Genomic DNA, 17896 nt, shown 5'->3' with positions numbered 1-17896 from the left:
GCCATGCGCTGGATGGATGCAGTATTATAGGAAACTGCGTAGCATGCCTTTCTAAACTGTGATATATAGGCATTGAACAGGTAACAGCCAGGCCGGTGGATTGCTAAGGCAGGCTGCTCCCCCTCCAAACCAATGTAGTCTTTTAACCGCTCCTCCCATGGCACTTTGAAGAGGCAGTGTGCGATGCTTTGACGGCTTGTCTTTCCCTATGTTGGATGTTTAGGACATCAGACACCGGCACAGACATCTAATCAAAACATTAGTTTGCCACGGTGAGCAGCTTTAGGATGCATGCTCTCTCAGATGAAGCCATTTGAAGTGTGGCTTCAGCGAAGGGATTCACCCAACTTGAAAAGAGTCAAATATACCACAGACAGCTTCAAAATGTATCAAGAAGAAAGAGTTCTGTTCCGGTTCCTATTTCGATTCTCTTTCCTTGCTTATTTGCACTTCTCATTGGAATACAAAATTACATTCCCTAGTTATTTCAGTTTTCAGCAAATCTCAGAGTTTCTTCTTACATTTTGCTATAGTTTTTAAGAAAAGGCTCTTCGCAAACTAGCCACATATACAAGTCGGGTGTTAATGCTGAAACTATTGCTATTGGCGAGGCTCATCCATTTCTAAAAAACAAAAAAAGACTTGAAATGAGCTTGGATAAAAATGGTATGAGTTCACATAATTGAAAAAGACTAACATTAGCTAACCAGAATGCATCTGGAACCAATGGAAAAAAACAATAAAATTGAAGAAAACAAACTAGAGGTGGCAATACCGAGCAATCAGAGCTCAGAGTAAAAATAATCAGCTCGTATAGAAACTAAATCCACTCTAAGCCAGAGAGGGGCTGAGAGAACACACTGTTCGCGCTGCTAAGGGAAAGAATTCACAGTGAAACTTAAGACGCTCTCTCTCACCGCCCCATAACGAGGCTATAAAGAGTTAAATTTGGCATGATTTGTCCAGTCCTGAAAGGGCAAATTGAGAGCAGGGGATTGTGGGGAGGGGTGTGGGGGTCAGTTTAAGCCGGGCTGACCATGTTCCTTGGGCAGACATTAAAGTGTCAGGTCCAATCAGGACAGGGCAGCTGAGCGCTGGATTCAGTTGGGGGCCCTACTTTGGGGAACGCTGCCTGCTGCCGCTCCCAGAGACTCCCCCAATCAGCAAGTGCTGCCCTATTAGGTCCAGTCATGGCCAATCCCATTAGACGCATCCACCAATAAACAAAGGAAATGTTAAACAAAGGAACCTCCCATACATTGCCATTAACCTCTACTTTCGGTGTTGACACTGTCCCAGCTACTTCCTTCTTACTGCACTGCTTCTACTGACAGTGGCCATCGCTGTGACTCTTCCTAGCCCATCTACCTGCCTGATTTCTTTCAAGAATACCCTTTTCAGGTGCTTTAATGGTTTCTGGATCAACATCCTTGGTAACCAAAATTTTCCAACAATAAAACTGTGGAAACTTGCTATTAGCCACCACTGTCATCAAAAACAAGCTGCTAATGCTATTTAATATAAAAGCTGTAATAGCTGTGGTATTTTGGTGGTTACCATAGTACTTTTTTTAGGGAGTGCAGGGATAGAGCGCAAAGTCCAGTACGCAAAGTGGCTAAAGCTACCTTAAAACACAGAACGCTTTAGCTAATGCTTTTATGCTAAATGCATGTAAATAAATCCACAAAACAATTCCCTCTGACTCTAAGTATGATTGAAAAGGGGTTAAGTACACTATTTGAGTATTACTCGTCCATTTTTTCATTGTAATTTCTGTCTAATAGACAATTGCAAGTGAATAACGTGAGGTCAGGGGAGCAGCTGCCTGACGTAGGCCTGCAGCACGTGTGGAGGGGAGGGCGGCCCCGCTGCCTCTGGGCACAGCCGCACCTCGTCACGCCCTGTTAGGACTCCATAAATCTGATCAATTGTTTGCTTTTAAAAAGCCCCAAAAACCCACTTCTGCCACCAAACCCCCGTGACTAAAGCCCAGCTACCGTATCCTGTTTTCTGTTGTCAAGAGACGGAGGGAGAAAGCGGGGAAAAAACATCATCACAGAGCACGCTGGAACAAAATGGAGACCAATAAACAGGCAAAGAAAGGGGACTGTTGGCATGTGCAATGCGTGTGTGTTCGGCACGGTTGGGTGGCCGCAGGAACATGCCTCAACATCTGAGCAGGTCAGATCCATTATTAGAGACCATGACCAGAACCTGATGGCGGGGGTCGCTCTTTTTCTCCCCTCCCTTTTTCTGGTTTTTGCTCACGAACCTGGCTATGTGTGTATGGTATGTTTACTGTGTACTAGTGGTCAACCAATATGAGTTTTCAAAGGCCACATTTTTGAGTATTTCAAGTATTTCAATTACATATTTAATAAAATTAAAGATAGATAAATTGATTTTCCCTCTCAGAAACACAGCATTACACAAAAACTACTAACATTTTTTTTCTGGTATTTTCTTGTTTTTAAAGCCACACAGTTTTAACAGGCAGTAGTGGGAACTACATAGTTCTTGCCCCCAGTGCCTTTTTTAAAAACCATCCTAATGTAGTATCTGTACATCTGACCTCAATTCTACCATTCAGCAGTAGACCGCGCTTGCAGCAAAACCCACAGAGACAGCGACAACGCCCCAACTTTCATCTGACATCACAAAAGCCAAAGGAGATGCAGTGAAAAAAGTCTTAAAAGTCAATTAGGTGATTATTAATTCATGGGCCTTTTCCGTAAGCAGGAGGTCTTTGTTCTGGAGTGTCCCGTAAGTGAATTGGACTTTGGCACCTTCTCTCAACCCCTGGAGCTGAGAAGCATTTCTCAGCCAGCCAGAGAAGGCTGTCAGTGCTGAGTGCTAAGCCTCTAAATCAGAGACGTGCAGCGCTTTCATGGAAGGGATGCACTGTAGAAGCGTTTGACTGACACGAGCATGGCAGCAGTAGCACAACAAGTCCCGCGCCACTGAAAATGTCCACAAATGTAAGCACAGCTGCCAGCATATCATTACCCAGGTGTCCCTGGAAAGTCATCTCCTACGAAACTAACTGGGCACTGAAAGTGGGCGGACAGGGAAAGAGCAGAAAAAATATTTCTCCTGGCACATGCAGCTTGTGCATATTCTGGAGTTCTGGAGATGTGCTCCCAAGAAGGCACTGGAAACATCAAGCGATCCAGCCCAGCATAAATAAGGCAAGTCTCCACTTGGACATCATGAGTCCTACAAAAAGCCTGATTAGATTGATACACCAAAGGTCATCAACCAGCATGATCCTTGTTAGGCTACGTTCACACTAGCGATGCGCGGGTCGTCTCATAACCCGCGGACCCCGGGTTATAAGTTCTTTAAGTTCTTTAATAAGGTTATCAACACGTCACGACACGCAAGCAGCTCCCGCTGCCAGCCATGAGCGCTTCAAGCGAGCGCACATTCAGCTCTGCTGGCCTGGAGCTGGAGCCGGCTTGCTTTGAAATGTATTTGATGATTAAGCCTGATGCGCCTGCGCCCGAAACAGTACATAATAACGAAAACAATACCTTACAAATAAAAAGAAGCAAATTTTTACGATCAGAAATTCCTTAAACCAGCGAACCCCTGTAAACTTTTCAGACCAAGGATCCAGTAAACGAATGCGTTCAAATAGAAAGTTCAAAACGAAATTCAGAAATGAAGCGTAGGAAGCGTACTTTTCTTCCAGCACCACTAATGTTACACCACTGATTATCTTGTTATTAATATGACATGATTTATGGTTCATATTCATAATCGTATGTTGTCGCCAGTTTACAGGGCGATGTTTCCAAGCACTTTCGGCCTGAAATAAAGGCTGTTTTCATTTGGATTACAGATTACAATTCCTAGTATGTCTATTTAATGGTCGCGGGTGCGGGGCGGGGCGGGTTGTAAAAAATAGATACAGTGGTGCGGGGCGGGCCAAATAATTACATAAAAGCGGGACCCGCGGGTTGAAAAAAAACTCGACCCGCGCATCACTAGTTCACACTGCAAGCCTTAGTGCCTAATTCTGATTAATTTCTTCTTAGATCCGATTTTGTATAGCTGTTCACATTGTTGTTCACAGCGCAATATAAATAAAGGTGACTTGATTTGTTTTAGATGTGGCTAATATCAGATTTCCAGTGTGAACAGATGTAAACAGGGTTTCCAGGTTTTCGCAACAAAATCCACTCAATTGCTTTTCAAAACATCTGACCTGTATTGGATTTAATACCACATACAGAAATGGCACAAACTGGAATTGAAAAGATCAGATTCCATGTGGTTTGTGCTGTTCACACTGTCATGACAAAAACAGATCTGAGTCACATGTGAACAAAAACAAAAATCGCATTTGGACCACATTTGCTGGTTGACCATGTAACTAGCTGGTTAGGCCAGTTAAGAAGCCAAAACCAGGACAACAGCATTCCTTCTCTTTCCAGGAGGTCAAACCTCTTCCATCGTTCTCTCATCTGTCCCGCTTTTGTCCTCCCTCTGCTATTTAACCAATAATACGAAGGAGCGGTCCAACTCCCCAGTGTTATAAGTCATTCACTTTTACCACGGCTAACAATAACTGAATATTATCTTTTTCTGCTCATTCCCTCCCCCCTTTTATCCCTCCTCTTTTTAATCTGCAGGCCGCGTCGGTGCCCTGAGCAACAAAGGGCTATATTCCATTTCACCTCATATTTCTCAGGTAATTACTCTGCATCAATTAATTTCAAATAAAGAAAATTACAACCAAAGCCTAACGCCAACGCCACTCCATATTGCGGCTTATCATATAACAGTTCCCTTGGTGTATAACCCACTATTAAATGAAAGGACCACCTCCATGGCTCTGCAAAGGAAGTGCCCATGTAACCCCACAGGCGTGACTGCTACAAAGACAAATTTAAAATGAAGAAATTAAAAGGAGATATCAATTAGTGGACGTGTTATTAATCTTCCGATGGCTAGGCGGGAGCTAACGCTGCAATCACCTTTAGAGGACATACACGCACTGACACACATACATGCAACTCTCTCTCTCTCTTTCTCTCTCAGGATGGCATGCCAATTAGAATACAGGGAGTAAAACTCATAAACACAGGTCTCTGTGAGTGCTGGCTCACAAACAAGGACAATTTATAGCCTATTAGTCCGCAAGACAAAAATAATTTTAATTTAAGGGATGACAAGCTTTTAAAGGACACGATATGAATATGCAAACGCGTCTGTGCTTTTAAAACGGCTCTGATTGATGCTTCGTTTCAGAGAGAGGGTGTTAGGAGGAACTTCAGTGACATGCTTTTCAGATTGTTTCACTACCCGGTAAATTCATCTTAAAACACCCTCAAGATGATGCAATAAATATGGCATCATAAAAATCATGACAGTTTTTATCCGTATATGTACCATTTCTTCTGCGATATTCACACAGTCAGCTGACAAGCTTGACAGCTACGGTTGCATTTACTACGATTATAACACACCGCGGCTCGAGCTCCTGCCTATTCACATCAACTCCTGCAAAATCTATTGATGGACATCAAGGCCATGAAATAATGCTGGAGATGGAAACAGATCTGCTTGTAATACACTTCCTCTGCATCCAGGGGGTGCTAATGTTCACCTTGCAGTCCGAGGACAATTATTTAGCTGTCCTTCTCAATGCTGTCTCTGTCTCTCCTGTCAGTGTCATGCACACACACATTGTCCCCTGTGCATCCAATCACTGACATTCATATATTTAAGTAAATATATAAGGCAAAAGAGATGGAACCAATTTGGAGGGCTGCTGCTGCTGTGTCAGATAGCGTCTGACCTGCATCAGATTATTCTCTCTCCCTCGCTATAACCCCAGTAATTTGAAAGTTGGGGGTTGAAAGGAATTATTCATAAACCTGCCGAGGGATGCAGACCCTCCTGCCTGTAAACCACCCCCTCCCCACCTATATTTATGTTAAACATATTAAATCATATTGTGGTTGCTCCTCCAGTCCTTAAGTGAATTAACAATCCTCCACATTGGCACGTATCTTCCACTTCCATTTCTCTGTCCAGTCGTTATACCCTCTATCCTTATTTTCTGTCACATATCTAACCCAATGCTCACATAATGGATGGTGGCTAAATACCTCTGGAATGCTTATACGAACCTAATCAAGGTAACCTTGAAAAAGGTATGTGTATCTTTTTCTTTGAATGTGTTGACATGCCTAAATCATTCCCATCCAGCACAAACACTCTCTAAATACACTAAATGACGTGTTCAAAAGAGCCCCATCAGATCGGATGGTACTAACACGCTCAAGCTGAGAGTCATCTGTGAACCACGTTTCAACACTCGGTGTTCGCATGACTAGGATGAGAGGAAAAACTTCAACAACACTAATGACAGGCCCTAATAACAGCCCGCACAGACAGGGTGACTCAAATCCACTCGGATGCGTGCCTTTAAATAACAGGTTAGCCACGTCCCCATCGCGACGGAGTCCAGCGGCTCACCGTTGACGCATTCTCCACACACATTCTCAGACAATCTCCAGCCAAAACAAGAGCGCTTCTGTTTACTAAAAGCATTCCAGCGCTTCCCAGGCAGAGTTCAGAAAGCCTCTCGTAGCGCCGTCTCACGCCGCTCTGTCCGTCAATCATGAAAGTGAGTTCTAAACACGATTAGAAAAAGAATATAAAAGAGCTTCCATTAAAGCAGCACCAGTATCTTAGATCACAACACCGCCAGGTTTCACTCTTCCACCCCCGTCACTCCTTCCTCCCCTCTCCACCTCTCCTCAGACATCAAACGGCACCCTAGACCTGGCTTCCTAATGCACGCTATTTTTAACTAAGCGTTCCTAATAAGCTGCTGGGAAGCCTGTAAATTTTTCATATGCAAGCACATCTTTCCTTTGTGAAAACACAGAAACACACTTATTTGGTGATTAGCAACTGACAGGGGGAGGAAAGGAATTGAATATTCTTGTATGGAATCGCATGCCTTTCAGAAAAAGACGCGGGGCTCCTAATGCGCAGAGTCGTCTTCTTCGGCACCACAGGTAACGGCTGAATTATTAATCAAGCAGCTCATTTTAATGCTTTTTAAAGTGCTTTATTTTGATGTGTTAAAATATACTTTTAGCCATTTTCAGGCAAGCGATGCATATCATTATTTCTCCCCATCAAAGCCGAGTGGCACTCGCTCAAAGTGCACAAACAACTCAGCCTCATTTAAAATGAAAGTTGAAAAAAATCAAAAGACGTTTTAAAAGATTTGCCTTCAAATGCGCCAATGAACTTTTTCACTGTAGTTTCGGAATTTAAAAAATAATGATAATAATAATAAAACGAGGAACATGTAAAAGACTCAAATTGCTATCGTGAAGAAATAAAGTTATATCCTGTCGCCTGTGAGGTACAGCTGCAGTGAAAACACTTGTTCCAGACAGGTGCATGCCCTGACTGCTTCCAACTCGCTATCAAACGGCTTCCACACTGGCACGAATTGAACTTCAAACGCGAGATGGTGAGCAAGAATGGACACCTTACTTTCAGACCAGCGCACACCTGTCGAAGGACATGACTAATGCGCAACGTTCAAACCGCACACACATGCATATGTACTGATGTGTTACCCAACCGTTTTTTTGGTTTTATACTGCACCACCAATAAGCATATCTTCATTGTGACCAAACTTTTTTTGCTTTCCTATTAAACCATATTGTACTAGATATCATTTATAAGTTATTATTATTATAATTAGTCACCTAAAATACCAGGTAGTACATATATTCTTCTGAAAAGCATTCAAACAGATTTAAATACATCTTGTTTTTGTTTCCTTAAAAACAACTGAAAAGGCATGAGAATCAGCATGACTATTTCATTAATTAACTTAAATTTTTTTTTTTTTATTGCTTTAAAAATGTAAAAACATTTTGTTTTCCAAATCATCACCCTCTGCACTTTATTTCATATATGGGTTTGTAACTATTTTGTAAGAAATCTTTAATTTCAGCAAGACACTTATTTACTTATAGGTATTTTTGATTATATATGTGACCCTGGAGCACAAAACCAGTTGTAAGTAGCACGGGTATATTTGCAGCAATAGCCAAAAATACACTGTATGGGTCAAAATGATCAATTTTTCTTTTATACCAAAAATAATTAGGATATTAAGATCATGTTCCATTTAGATATTTTGTAATTTTTTTTGTGTCTATATACTATAAACAGTCAATATTTTGATTGTTTTGCACCCCAGATTTTCGAATATCTCGGCCAATATTGTCCTGTCCTAACAAACCACACAAAAATGGAAAGCTTATTTATTCACCTTTCAGATTATGTAAAAAGTCAATTTAAAAACATTAACCCTTATGACTGATTCTGTGATCCAGTTTTTTTCGTATTGATATTTCATTATTTGTATACCTTGTTACACTTTTCCATTTGTTAACATTAGTTCACTACATTAGTATTAGTGAATAACGAAAAATAATTCTAAAACACGCACTAATTATAGTTAAAGTTAATTATTTAATTGTTTAAGGGACTTGAGCTGATGTAAACTAACAATGAACAGCTGTAGTTTCATAACTAACACAAACAAAGATTAATAAACACTCCAATAAATGCACTTCTTATTGTTAGTTAATTATAGTATATAGTAACTAATGAGACCTAATAAGAAGACATCATGCACAGTACATATGACTATGGTGACAAACCATAGGCCAGTTGACTCTCTTGCACACGCATGCACACACCAACTCGTAACGTAGCACGTGCTGCAGGCCCTCACAGCTTTCCGAACACATCAGCGGCACAGCAACGCACCACTGATCTCCACTTACACCTCCACAGGCCTCTCTCTCCTCTGCACTCCACTCCAACACCCCGAGCAGCCCCCCTCCTCTTAAACCACACCTCTCTATGAAACCTGACACCTGCACCTGCCACAACCGCCCCCCATCCCCGCCTGCAAAATACTCCTATCTGATAGCATTCTTCAGAGGTGTGTGTGTGTGAGGCAGAGAACACGGTCACATGTGTTTAGACACATGGCCGCGCTGTAACTCTGTAAGCAGGCCCTGACTTGTGTTTTTGTCACTTGACCAGATTCGCCGTAATCAGGGATAATTTTTCATGGGAATTCCAACTAAATCCTCAGGAGTGAGAAATGAAACATATTAAATTAAGCTCGATTCTTGGAAAAAATGTGAGCTTCTCAAAAGTGCACTGAAATATTTGTGGCAAAACATCACCTTGTTTAATCAGCCACAACACTAGTGCTGTGGAATATAAAGGTTGCTCAGTGTCTATGTGTGAAAACCCCCCTTAAAACCTAAGAGCCCCTGTTATATTGGACCCCCTGTATAGTGAATTGGAAAGATAGGGCTTACCTGTCCCTTTGGTGAGCTCCCTCTCCCCCCCACTCTCTCTGTCTTTGGTTTGGTCCTCCTGATCTGTGGTGGTCTCACTGGCAGCCTCCACATCCTCACTCAGCTCTCCTGAAGGGGGAGGAGAGGATGGGATATGTAAATCAGCACTCCATCAGAATTGGTGGAAGCACTTAAAGGGACGGTAGCGTTTTTTTCTATAGGAGCGCACAACAATTACATTCTCTGACAAGCATTTACAAGGTTATGAGACAAAGCAGCCGCTTCTCTCTCCCACCACATGCTTGGACCATACAATTACAGAAAATACAACAGCAAAAAAAAAAAAATAAAAAAAAAATAAATAAATAAAATTGCTATTATATTTTCTGTACAACCATCTAGTATGTGTGTTGCATTTTTCTGTAATTATAGATTTGTACCTCCAAAATGCATTTGCAGAATTACACATTTTATCCTTTTAAGCACATGATTATTTTAATAATGTCTTATATTTTTGATGGCATCATTTTATAGAGATTTCTTTTAAAACGAGCCTCGACTCCACAGTTATAATTCTTCATTTATGCAGGACCATGACACAAATATCTTTATGGCTTCCTCTGTTTAATATGAACATAAAACTGCAGCAAACCGCACATGTGGTAGAGACATACACACATTTTCCACAGCGGCTCCGAGCATGCAGACAGGAAAAATAATTGCGCGAGTTTCAAGAGAGAGGAGAGTTTCTGCGCGTCGCTCTCTCTAGTACCTCTCCCAACGTTCATAATTACAGTCCCTTGCTGCAGTTAGCTGCTGGGCCGCTCACCAATATCGGGCCAAGTTCATTTTTAAAACCTAATGTAATGCAAAGCACAAAAAGAAAGGGGAAAAAAAATCATAAATATTTAAAACTCAGCCTGCAATTCATTTTATTTTGCCAAGTCAAATGCAGAAGTCCCCTGTAACCATCTTAAAAGCCCCCTGCTCAATATATTAGGCCATTTAAAGGCAGCGAACCCCCAACAATGGATCTCCAATAATGCCATGTGTAAGTAACAGAGAGAAGATGCTGAAAAACAGATAATAAAATGGGCATCAATCCTTTTTATTCCCACCTCGTGCCCCCCGAGCAACCCCTTTCCCGGGCCGAGCTTGTTTAAAAGTACCGTGGCTAGCACACACAAACATTGATTTTGCAACAGTAAAGTCCGTGGCAGTCAATAAGCCTTATCAGTTATTACACAAGTCAGCTAATTCTCAGCAAATGTACTTAAATGTTCTTTTGAAAATGCCTCCCCCTGCACTCTACACTCTATCAGGTGGGTTATTGACGTATCGACAGGACAACAACGGCCGCTGAAATATCCTGTTCAAATATTCATCTCCACGCTCAAAGATCGCTATTCCACGACAATATTCGAACCCTTAACTTAAAACAGCTTTTATTGTCCAATAACGTTCCAGCCACTTTAGAAGCCCGCCTGGGACGCGAGTTGAATCCGGACCAGCCGCTTCCAAAAGCCGCCCCGCAATCCATTAAAGTTTATTCTCATCAGTGTTCGGTTTCTAGAACTGTTAAAGTACAACCTCAATCCATCATTCTTCAAAAACGCTTTTTTGGTCTCTGCATGAACACGGAGCGGCGTATTTAATAAACGCCTCCGCCATAACTCTCTCGCTGCGAGTAATACATCAACATCTCTAAACATTTCCATCTCCTTGACTTAATGTGCTACAAGAAACCATTTGTGTGTGAGTGTGTGTGTGTATCTAGAGCAGTTAAAGCCATTTACATCTGATGGTCTTGTGTGGATTGCTATGTGTAATTCTGCATTTTGTTGCACTGTTTTAATTATTGATGCACCGAGAGGAAACACGACTGGGGCAGACCGTTTGCCAAAGCCTACAATCGCTGTGGTTTCCGCTGTGGCATTCTGGGAGAAAGTAATTACACAAGAAAACACTAGTATACAGAGTCTTCCGTACACTGCAAGGTTATAAAACTACGTGTGCTAATTCGCAAGAGTTGTTTTTCAGCATAACGGCAATAACACGTCAGAGGAACAAATGCAAAAACAGGCAAATTATTAAATAATAACAGGAGTGCAGATTTGAAGGAGGAGGTAGACAAACAAAACTGTTGTTAATTTCATCCCAGCCTTGTTTTTTTTCTAAAAACAATCACGAAAGCTTTGCAAAGCAAGAAAAAACTGTGATTTGCTCAGTGCTTTTTGCATTTGCACCTGTGTGGATGAAGCACCTTGATCGCAGTATGGATTATGCAGTTAGGCCACATTACCCAGAGCCCACACTGATTCAGTGTTTAAATGACGGTGCATAAATGGAATAACCGGCTATATATACATATACAAAATTTCATTCTTTCACAAATGTGCCTGTTTCTGTTATGTTCCCCAGGCAACGAGCAATTTCCGTTCTCCATAACCCAACATTAACCAGCAGCGTTGGGCTGAGAAATAAGGCTGGGAAGGCACACACACACACAAAAAATGAAAGCAACATGCACTGCCGTCTAGATAAATCCACCTTCACCAGGCTGGGAATTACTATATGATATGGAGTCAGAAGCAGCCAGATTACAAAATAATCCCCAAGTAGATTTTACACCTCTAGAAGAGCCGCCACTGTGTCTAATTCCTGCTCTTGCACACTTCCTTCTCTTAATGGAGAGTCGCTTCACACAACAGCTGCCACCCTAAAATCATCTCTCACCCTTTTCTCATCAACATCTCGCTCCTCCACTGTACGCCGGCCACCCTCCCCCCCGGTAGCACGCAGATAGGTAGACATTTAATTCCACCCATGGCCGTGTGTCTAAGAGGCAAATGAATGTGCCTATTCCTCATCTCCGCCACCACCGCAGTACACAATGATTAAACCCGGGCCAGCCATAATTAATGAAAGGTCACAAGTGGCCTTAGAGTAGGCTGCAAATGAAAGGACCCACCCAAATGTAGTCATAGATCTGGCCTGGAAATAGATTAAGAGGAAGCACTCGCAGCTATGGCGAGAGGCCATTTGCTAACCCAAATCCTAAAAATGTAAAGGACAATACCCTGAAGGTTAGGCTTTCTAATTAATCGTCCTCATTAACCCGTCCTCGTACAGTGATATTAAACTTTTGCCTTAATCTAATCACGTCAAGCGAATAAGCCCACCGCAGTGCCTGAAATTACAAAGCACGTCTGTTCTCTGAGGAAACACAATCCCACAACATTTCAACAAAGCCAGACATGGAGGGATACAGAAAATGGACTTTCAATTTTGTACGCAGGCCGTCTCGCCGAGCTGGGAAATGCACAATAATGTGTGAGAGAACTGCAGATGAAACGTTCAAACCGCATGCCCGGCAAACACACAGTCCCTCTCAGCGTGCAGTATCTCACACTGACCTATAGGTGTCACCCTATACAAGCAAGGAAGAGAAATTGGCAAGACACACACACAGAGCAGATGAAGGCAGAGAGGTTAGAAAGGCACAGACAAATATATACAGAACGCGGACAGAGAAATATGTGGAGATGACAAAAGCAGATGCTAGACAGGAAGTCCGCGCCAAGCGATGAGACTCAGAAGACAGCGCGATTACCTTCAGATGAGGCCGAGCTGCCTTCCCCCGTTTCCCCAGAAGAACGGTGATTACACACATACTAATCATACTGACAGGCACAAACCGCCAAATAAATAATACATGGTAACCACTGCTCCATCCAGCCTCTCCTACCCAGACCGAAGGGCCGGCGTACGCGTCAACAACACAAACCCAGGATCTAACTCAACGGATATCGGGCGCTCTCGAAAACACATTCAGGCTGAGGAACCGTACCTGAGAAGCTCTTGGGATCCTCTGTAGGTTTAGCATTGGCTCGTGAGGCGAGTCTCTGGCCTGCCTCGCCTCACCCTTCCTCCAGCCAGAGCGCAGTGGAGCGGTGTGAGTCGGTCTCTCTGTGAGCGGCTGCTCTTTCTCATTACTCTCATTAGGATTACCGAAGCACTGGTTATCATTTTAACCAGGTGTCACAGCGCACATCACTGTAAATCTGTGGGGCCACATTTCCCCCTCTTCTTTTTCCCCCCTGTCTACCTCTTTCTCCCCCTATTTTTGCCCCACAACAGACAGCTTCCTTGTCTTTAACGCTGCACTGTTGGATAAAAAAGCAATCTTATTTCACACCTCACGGACTCTATCTCTCTCTCCCTTGCTTGTCCTGTTTTTTTTTTTTTTTTTACGAGATCCCCCTCTGGCCCCCCGCCATCCGCTCCCGCACCCCTTCCCTATATCAAAGCTATCCTGACTTCGGAGCGCGCGGTGTAAAATGAAAGTGACAGAAGGGTTCGACGGGACAATGGGACATAGGCTCCATGCTGGGGGCTTTCACGCTTTGTCCGTTCCTCATATCAGCACTTCTCCGGCCCCGTCCGTGCCCCTCCCACCCCAAACAGGACCCCCCTCTAAACCACAACACACAAAAAAACACTGCCTTCATCCCAGACCAGCCGCAATCTGTAGACACCATCACTGGATAGGCAAAACCTTCCTGCCACTGTCCACCAAATGCACTATAATGTGTAAGGAATAATTGATCCACTGAATTTTAAAAAAATTAAAAGCACTTCAACGTGGTGGTCCAGAATCAAATCGGCTTAAACCACAGTTACCACATCTTATGTCTAAATGAGGTGCCGATATATGCTTAAATAGTCTTGATTTGAATAATTTCTGAAGAATCATGTTTTAAACATGCCAAGACACCTTTACTACAATCTGAGAAATAATGATAAGCAAAGAACCTTTTTATTGAAAAAACTTTTTCCACTATTAAATAATAACTAATTGAAAAGTTCTTCATGGTTGATTCATGGTTAAAAGTTCTTAATGAAAGCATAAATTCCAATAAAGATTTTTATTTTTAGCAATGTAGTTCAGAAAGAAAGTTGCTGAGTGAATGTGAAACGAATGCGGTCAAGAATAAAAACTATTTAGTGTATTAAGTTACAGAAAACTGATCAACACCTTGGAATGTCTGTAAACCAATTAGAATCAGGAATAAGCTAAGTAAACACTCAAAAATACCTTCCAGTCTCAGCCACTACATTGCTCTGCATTATTTTTTAGAAAATAAATGCTGTGGGAAAACAACCATATAATCACAAAACAATTTCCTAACAAAATATTTAAGCTATTCTCCCAAACTGCTTTTGAATCAAAACAGTTCACCCACTCAAAACAATGCACGCTGGGTAAACCCCTCCGTCACCATAAACACAGAGCGTGAGTCAGGCAAACGTCAGCGAGACCGACATAGTGCGCATGGTGACCACACTCCCAAACAACAGCAACACCCTCCCCTCTCTCACACACCCCAAAACACCAGGACGAAAACAGGACAACCTCATCTTTATCACTCTCAAACAAACACACTCACTCACTCACCTCCAGCATGAAAAAAGAAAAGCTAAGTACCTCTTTGGTTTAAAGGGCCGTGGCTCTGTATCGGAGCGGGGTTGAGTTATGTGCTAGATTCCTGACCTGCCTTCCAGAAGCCATGGCGTTCGCTCAGCACTGGCCCTGTCGTGACCCCCAAATCTAAATGTGAATGAATACTTTGTGTCTCCATGGGGCTGTGCGCCAAAGGGGGGAGGCGCAGGAGGAGGAGGAGGAAGAGGAGGAGGGTGGGCTAGCTAACAGCTAGCAAACTTTAAACAGCAAGTTGATCACAAACAGAAGGGAAAGCTCACACTGCCTTAGAACAAGAGCTTCACGTCACCCCTCCCCCGTCTCGCTCCGTCTTGCACCCGGCTCTCCATACACCCTCCAAGTCGACCCCACACGCCCTCTGCGCAACACTTAATTTGATCCCCCAAGCCTTTCAAAATCACTGGCCATTTCAGTGGACGGCTCACCTACTGACGCGGTCCGCGGCGGAAGGAGATGGCTAATCAGGGGAAATCGAATTTACACCGGCACTGTCAAATCCTCCTCTTCTAAACAGACATCATTTCGTTTCAATACCTGATGTGACATCGCATCACAAGCATGACATTTCCAATAGCTTCTGATCTGCGCCTGTCATCACGAGGAAGTGACTTGAAAGTGACACACATCACACTGCTCGCACAAATTTCAGTGAAATACATAAATAAACAGAAGGCAGGTTTGTCGTGTTAGAAACTGTTCACACACAGGACACGTGTCTGCATTATGTCCAAGGCATTTTTTTAATTGCTTGTCTATGTACATGTGTCAGTGGAACACCTATCAGGATTCATATTTTGTTATCCAATACATTTCCATGACCTGTCCGGTTATGTTTATAACTGGAAAATAACTTTTAAAAATCATTTGGATGCAGATTGAATATTTAATCATTCAGACCATTTTATGTGCAGGTTTGACCAATTCATTTAAAAGAACTAACTTAAAAGAACTAATCACTCACAATCAAACTTGCCTATTGCTTAATAATATAATATAATATAATATAATATAATATAATATAATATAATATAATATAATATAATATAATATAATATAATATAATATAATATAATATAATATAATATAATATAATATAATATAATATAATATAATTCATTAACATTAGTTAACTTCATTAGTTAACTAACAAATGACAAAAAAAAACTTCTACAGCATGTATTAATCTTATTTAATGCTAATTTCAACATTTACTAATACATTATTAAAATCAAAAGTTGTATCTGTTAATATTATTTAAAGGACATGAGCTAACATGAACTAACAATCATGTTAGTCATGAAAAATACAGTCATTCGTTGCTCATGTTAGTTTACAGTTCATTAACTAATGGTACCATTAGTTTATGAATGACTTAATTAATTAATTAACATTAACTAAGATTAATAAATGCTGTAGAAGTATTGTTCAATCTTAGTTCATGTTAACTAATGTAGTTTACTAATGTTAACTAATGAACATTTTATTAACATTTTATTAACAGTTTTTTCATGACTATTTGAAATCTGATTTTAAAGATAAAAAAAATAAAATAACCAGTTATAAATATGTAGAATGATACTATACAATCAAAACATTTATAATTGTTCAAGCTCTGAGCTGTTATATATTTACAAAAACTATTGTGGCAATGCCATGGTACAGTCATGGCATCAAATAATACCACCACGGGAATCGTTGGTCTCCACAATGTATGTGATTTCAGGTTTTACTATCCTTGTGGGGACATTTGTGCACACAAACACACACAGGAGCCATTAGGCAGTGTTTGACAGCGGTCTCTCAAACACAAAACACATTAATAGCAGAGCAGTGCGCTGTGCTTTTTTCTGCCCTGCACTCTGTGAGGTTGAAAGGGCCGCATGGACGTTGCTCTCTTGCGCCTGGAGACATTTTCCTGCACAAAGGCTGTCAGAGCGTCCCTCAATGGCCACAGCGCACACTACTGGCCTACTGCTCTCATTCTAACATCAGCTACCTTTTCCCTCTTCATCTTTATCTCAAACTACACTGGTTTCTGTTATTTTGAGACAGGAGAAAAAGGAGGAGCAAAGTCACAAAAGGGCAATCGCATACAGTCTGATATATTCACCAGCGGCTCGGAAAATGTGATGGTACAGTTGTGACAGGCGAGCGGATACCCCCCTCCCATTAAGGGCAGGGGCTTGACGGCGCTCTGAATATGTATAACCCGGAAAAAAAGGTATTGATTTTTCATTTGGTAAAAAGGGACATAAAAATCATATAACCTGAAACTGTCACAGCTCTTCTGTTCATAGCTCATCTCTCCTCATGTACGGCCCTGGCCACAAACGCCATTTAATTACCAGGTGGAGAAACACACACAGATGCACCACATTTATAATGGCATTAAATGTGATATTCGACTTGATCAATCATATTTAATATGGAAATGCATGTTTGAATGTGAACACAGTGGTAATCTACAAACAGCAATTTCTCTCAAACACAATTCAGATGTCATTATATCACATTTCCCCATTGTGAGAACACAATACACTCGCTGCTTTTCATATTCCATGCAAATGTTCCCTATTAAGGGGAAAGCTACGCATCAACCACCACGCTCGGCTTCCTACCAGGAAAAGTTTGGCCGTGGACTTGCGGAGGTCCAGGAAGGTTTGTCCAATGTTTGTGTAAGCCAGAGCCTGTCCATTAACAGCTACTTATCTGTTTACGTCTCTCTTTAGACTGCTCTGCCTGGTACAGTGGGACGTCTGAGAAAGATCTCCGCCTGTCGATATATCGAGCGTGGCATTTGCATATCTTTGTAGTGCATCCATCTGCCTGTGGATCACTCTGTAGAGGTATTAGCTCAGAAAATCAATGCGGTCTGAACGTACGTACGCACGTATGTATGTAGCGCCCACCTTGGTGCACGGTCGTTACGGCGTACGCATGTTGCCGCTCACGGCTCCTGTGTGGATAATGCAACACGAGCCTGTGTGTTTCAAAAAAACAGACATTAAGAAAACACAAACTCAAACG

At 41.9% G+C, this 17896-nt stretch overlaps 1 protein-coding gene across 1 annotated transcript in view; it reads right to left on the bottom strand.

Annotated features, from left to right (window-relative positions):
- The window catches only part of zfhx3b (zinc finger homeobox 3b), a 93495-nt gene that overhangs the window by 17199 nt on the left and 58400 nt on the right, over positions 1-17896 (bottom strand). The window contains exon 4 of the mRNA XM_073835643.1: positions 9388-9495. Within this exon, the coding sequence (XP_073691744.1) occupies positions 9388-9495 (108 nt within the window). The remainder of the gene's footprint in view (positions 1-9387; positions 9496-17896) is intronic.

The sequence above is a fragment of the Garra rufa genome, chromosome 3 (genome assembly GCF_049309525.1).
Source record: "Garra rufa chromosome 3, GarRuf1.0, whole genome shotgun sequence".
In the NCBI taxonomy this organism is placed as follows: Eukaryota; Metazoa; Chordata; class Actinopteri; order Cypriniformes; family Cyprinidae; genus Garra; species Garra rufa.
This window is presented reverse-complemented; position numbering and strand designations above follow the sequence as displayed.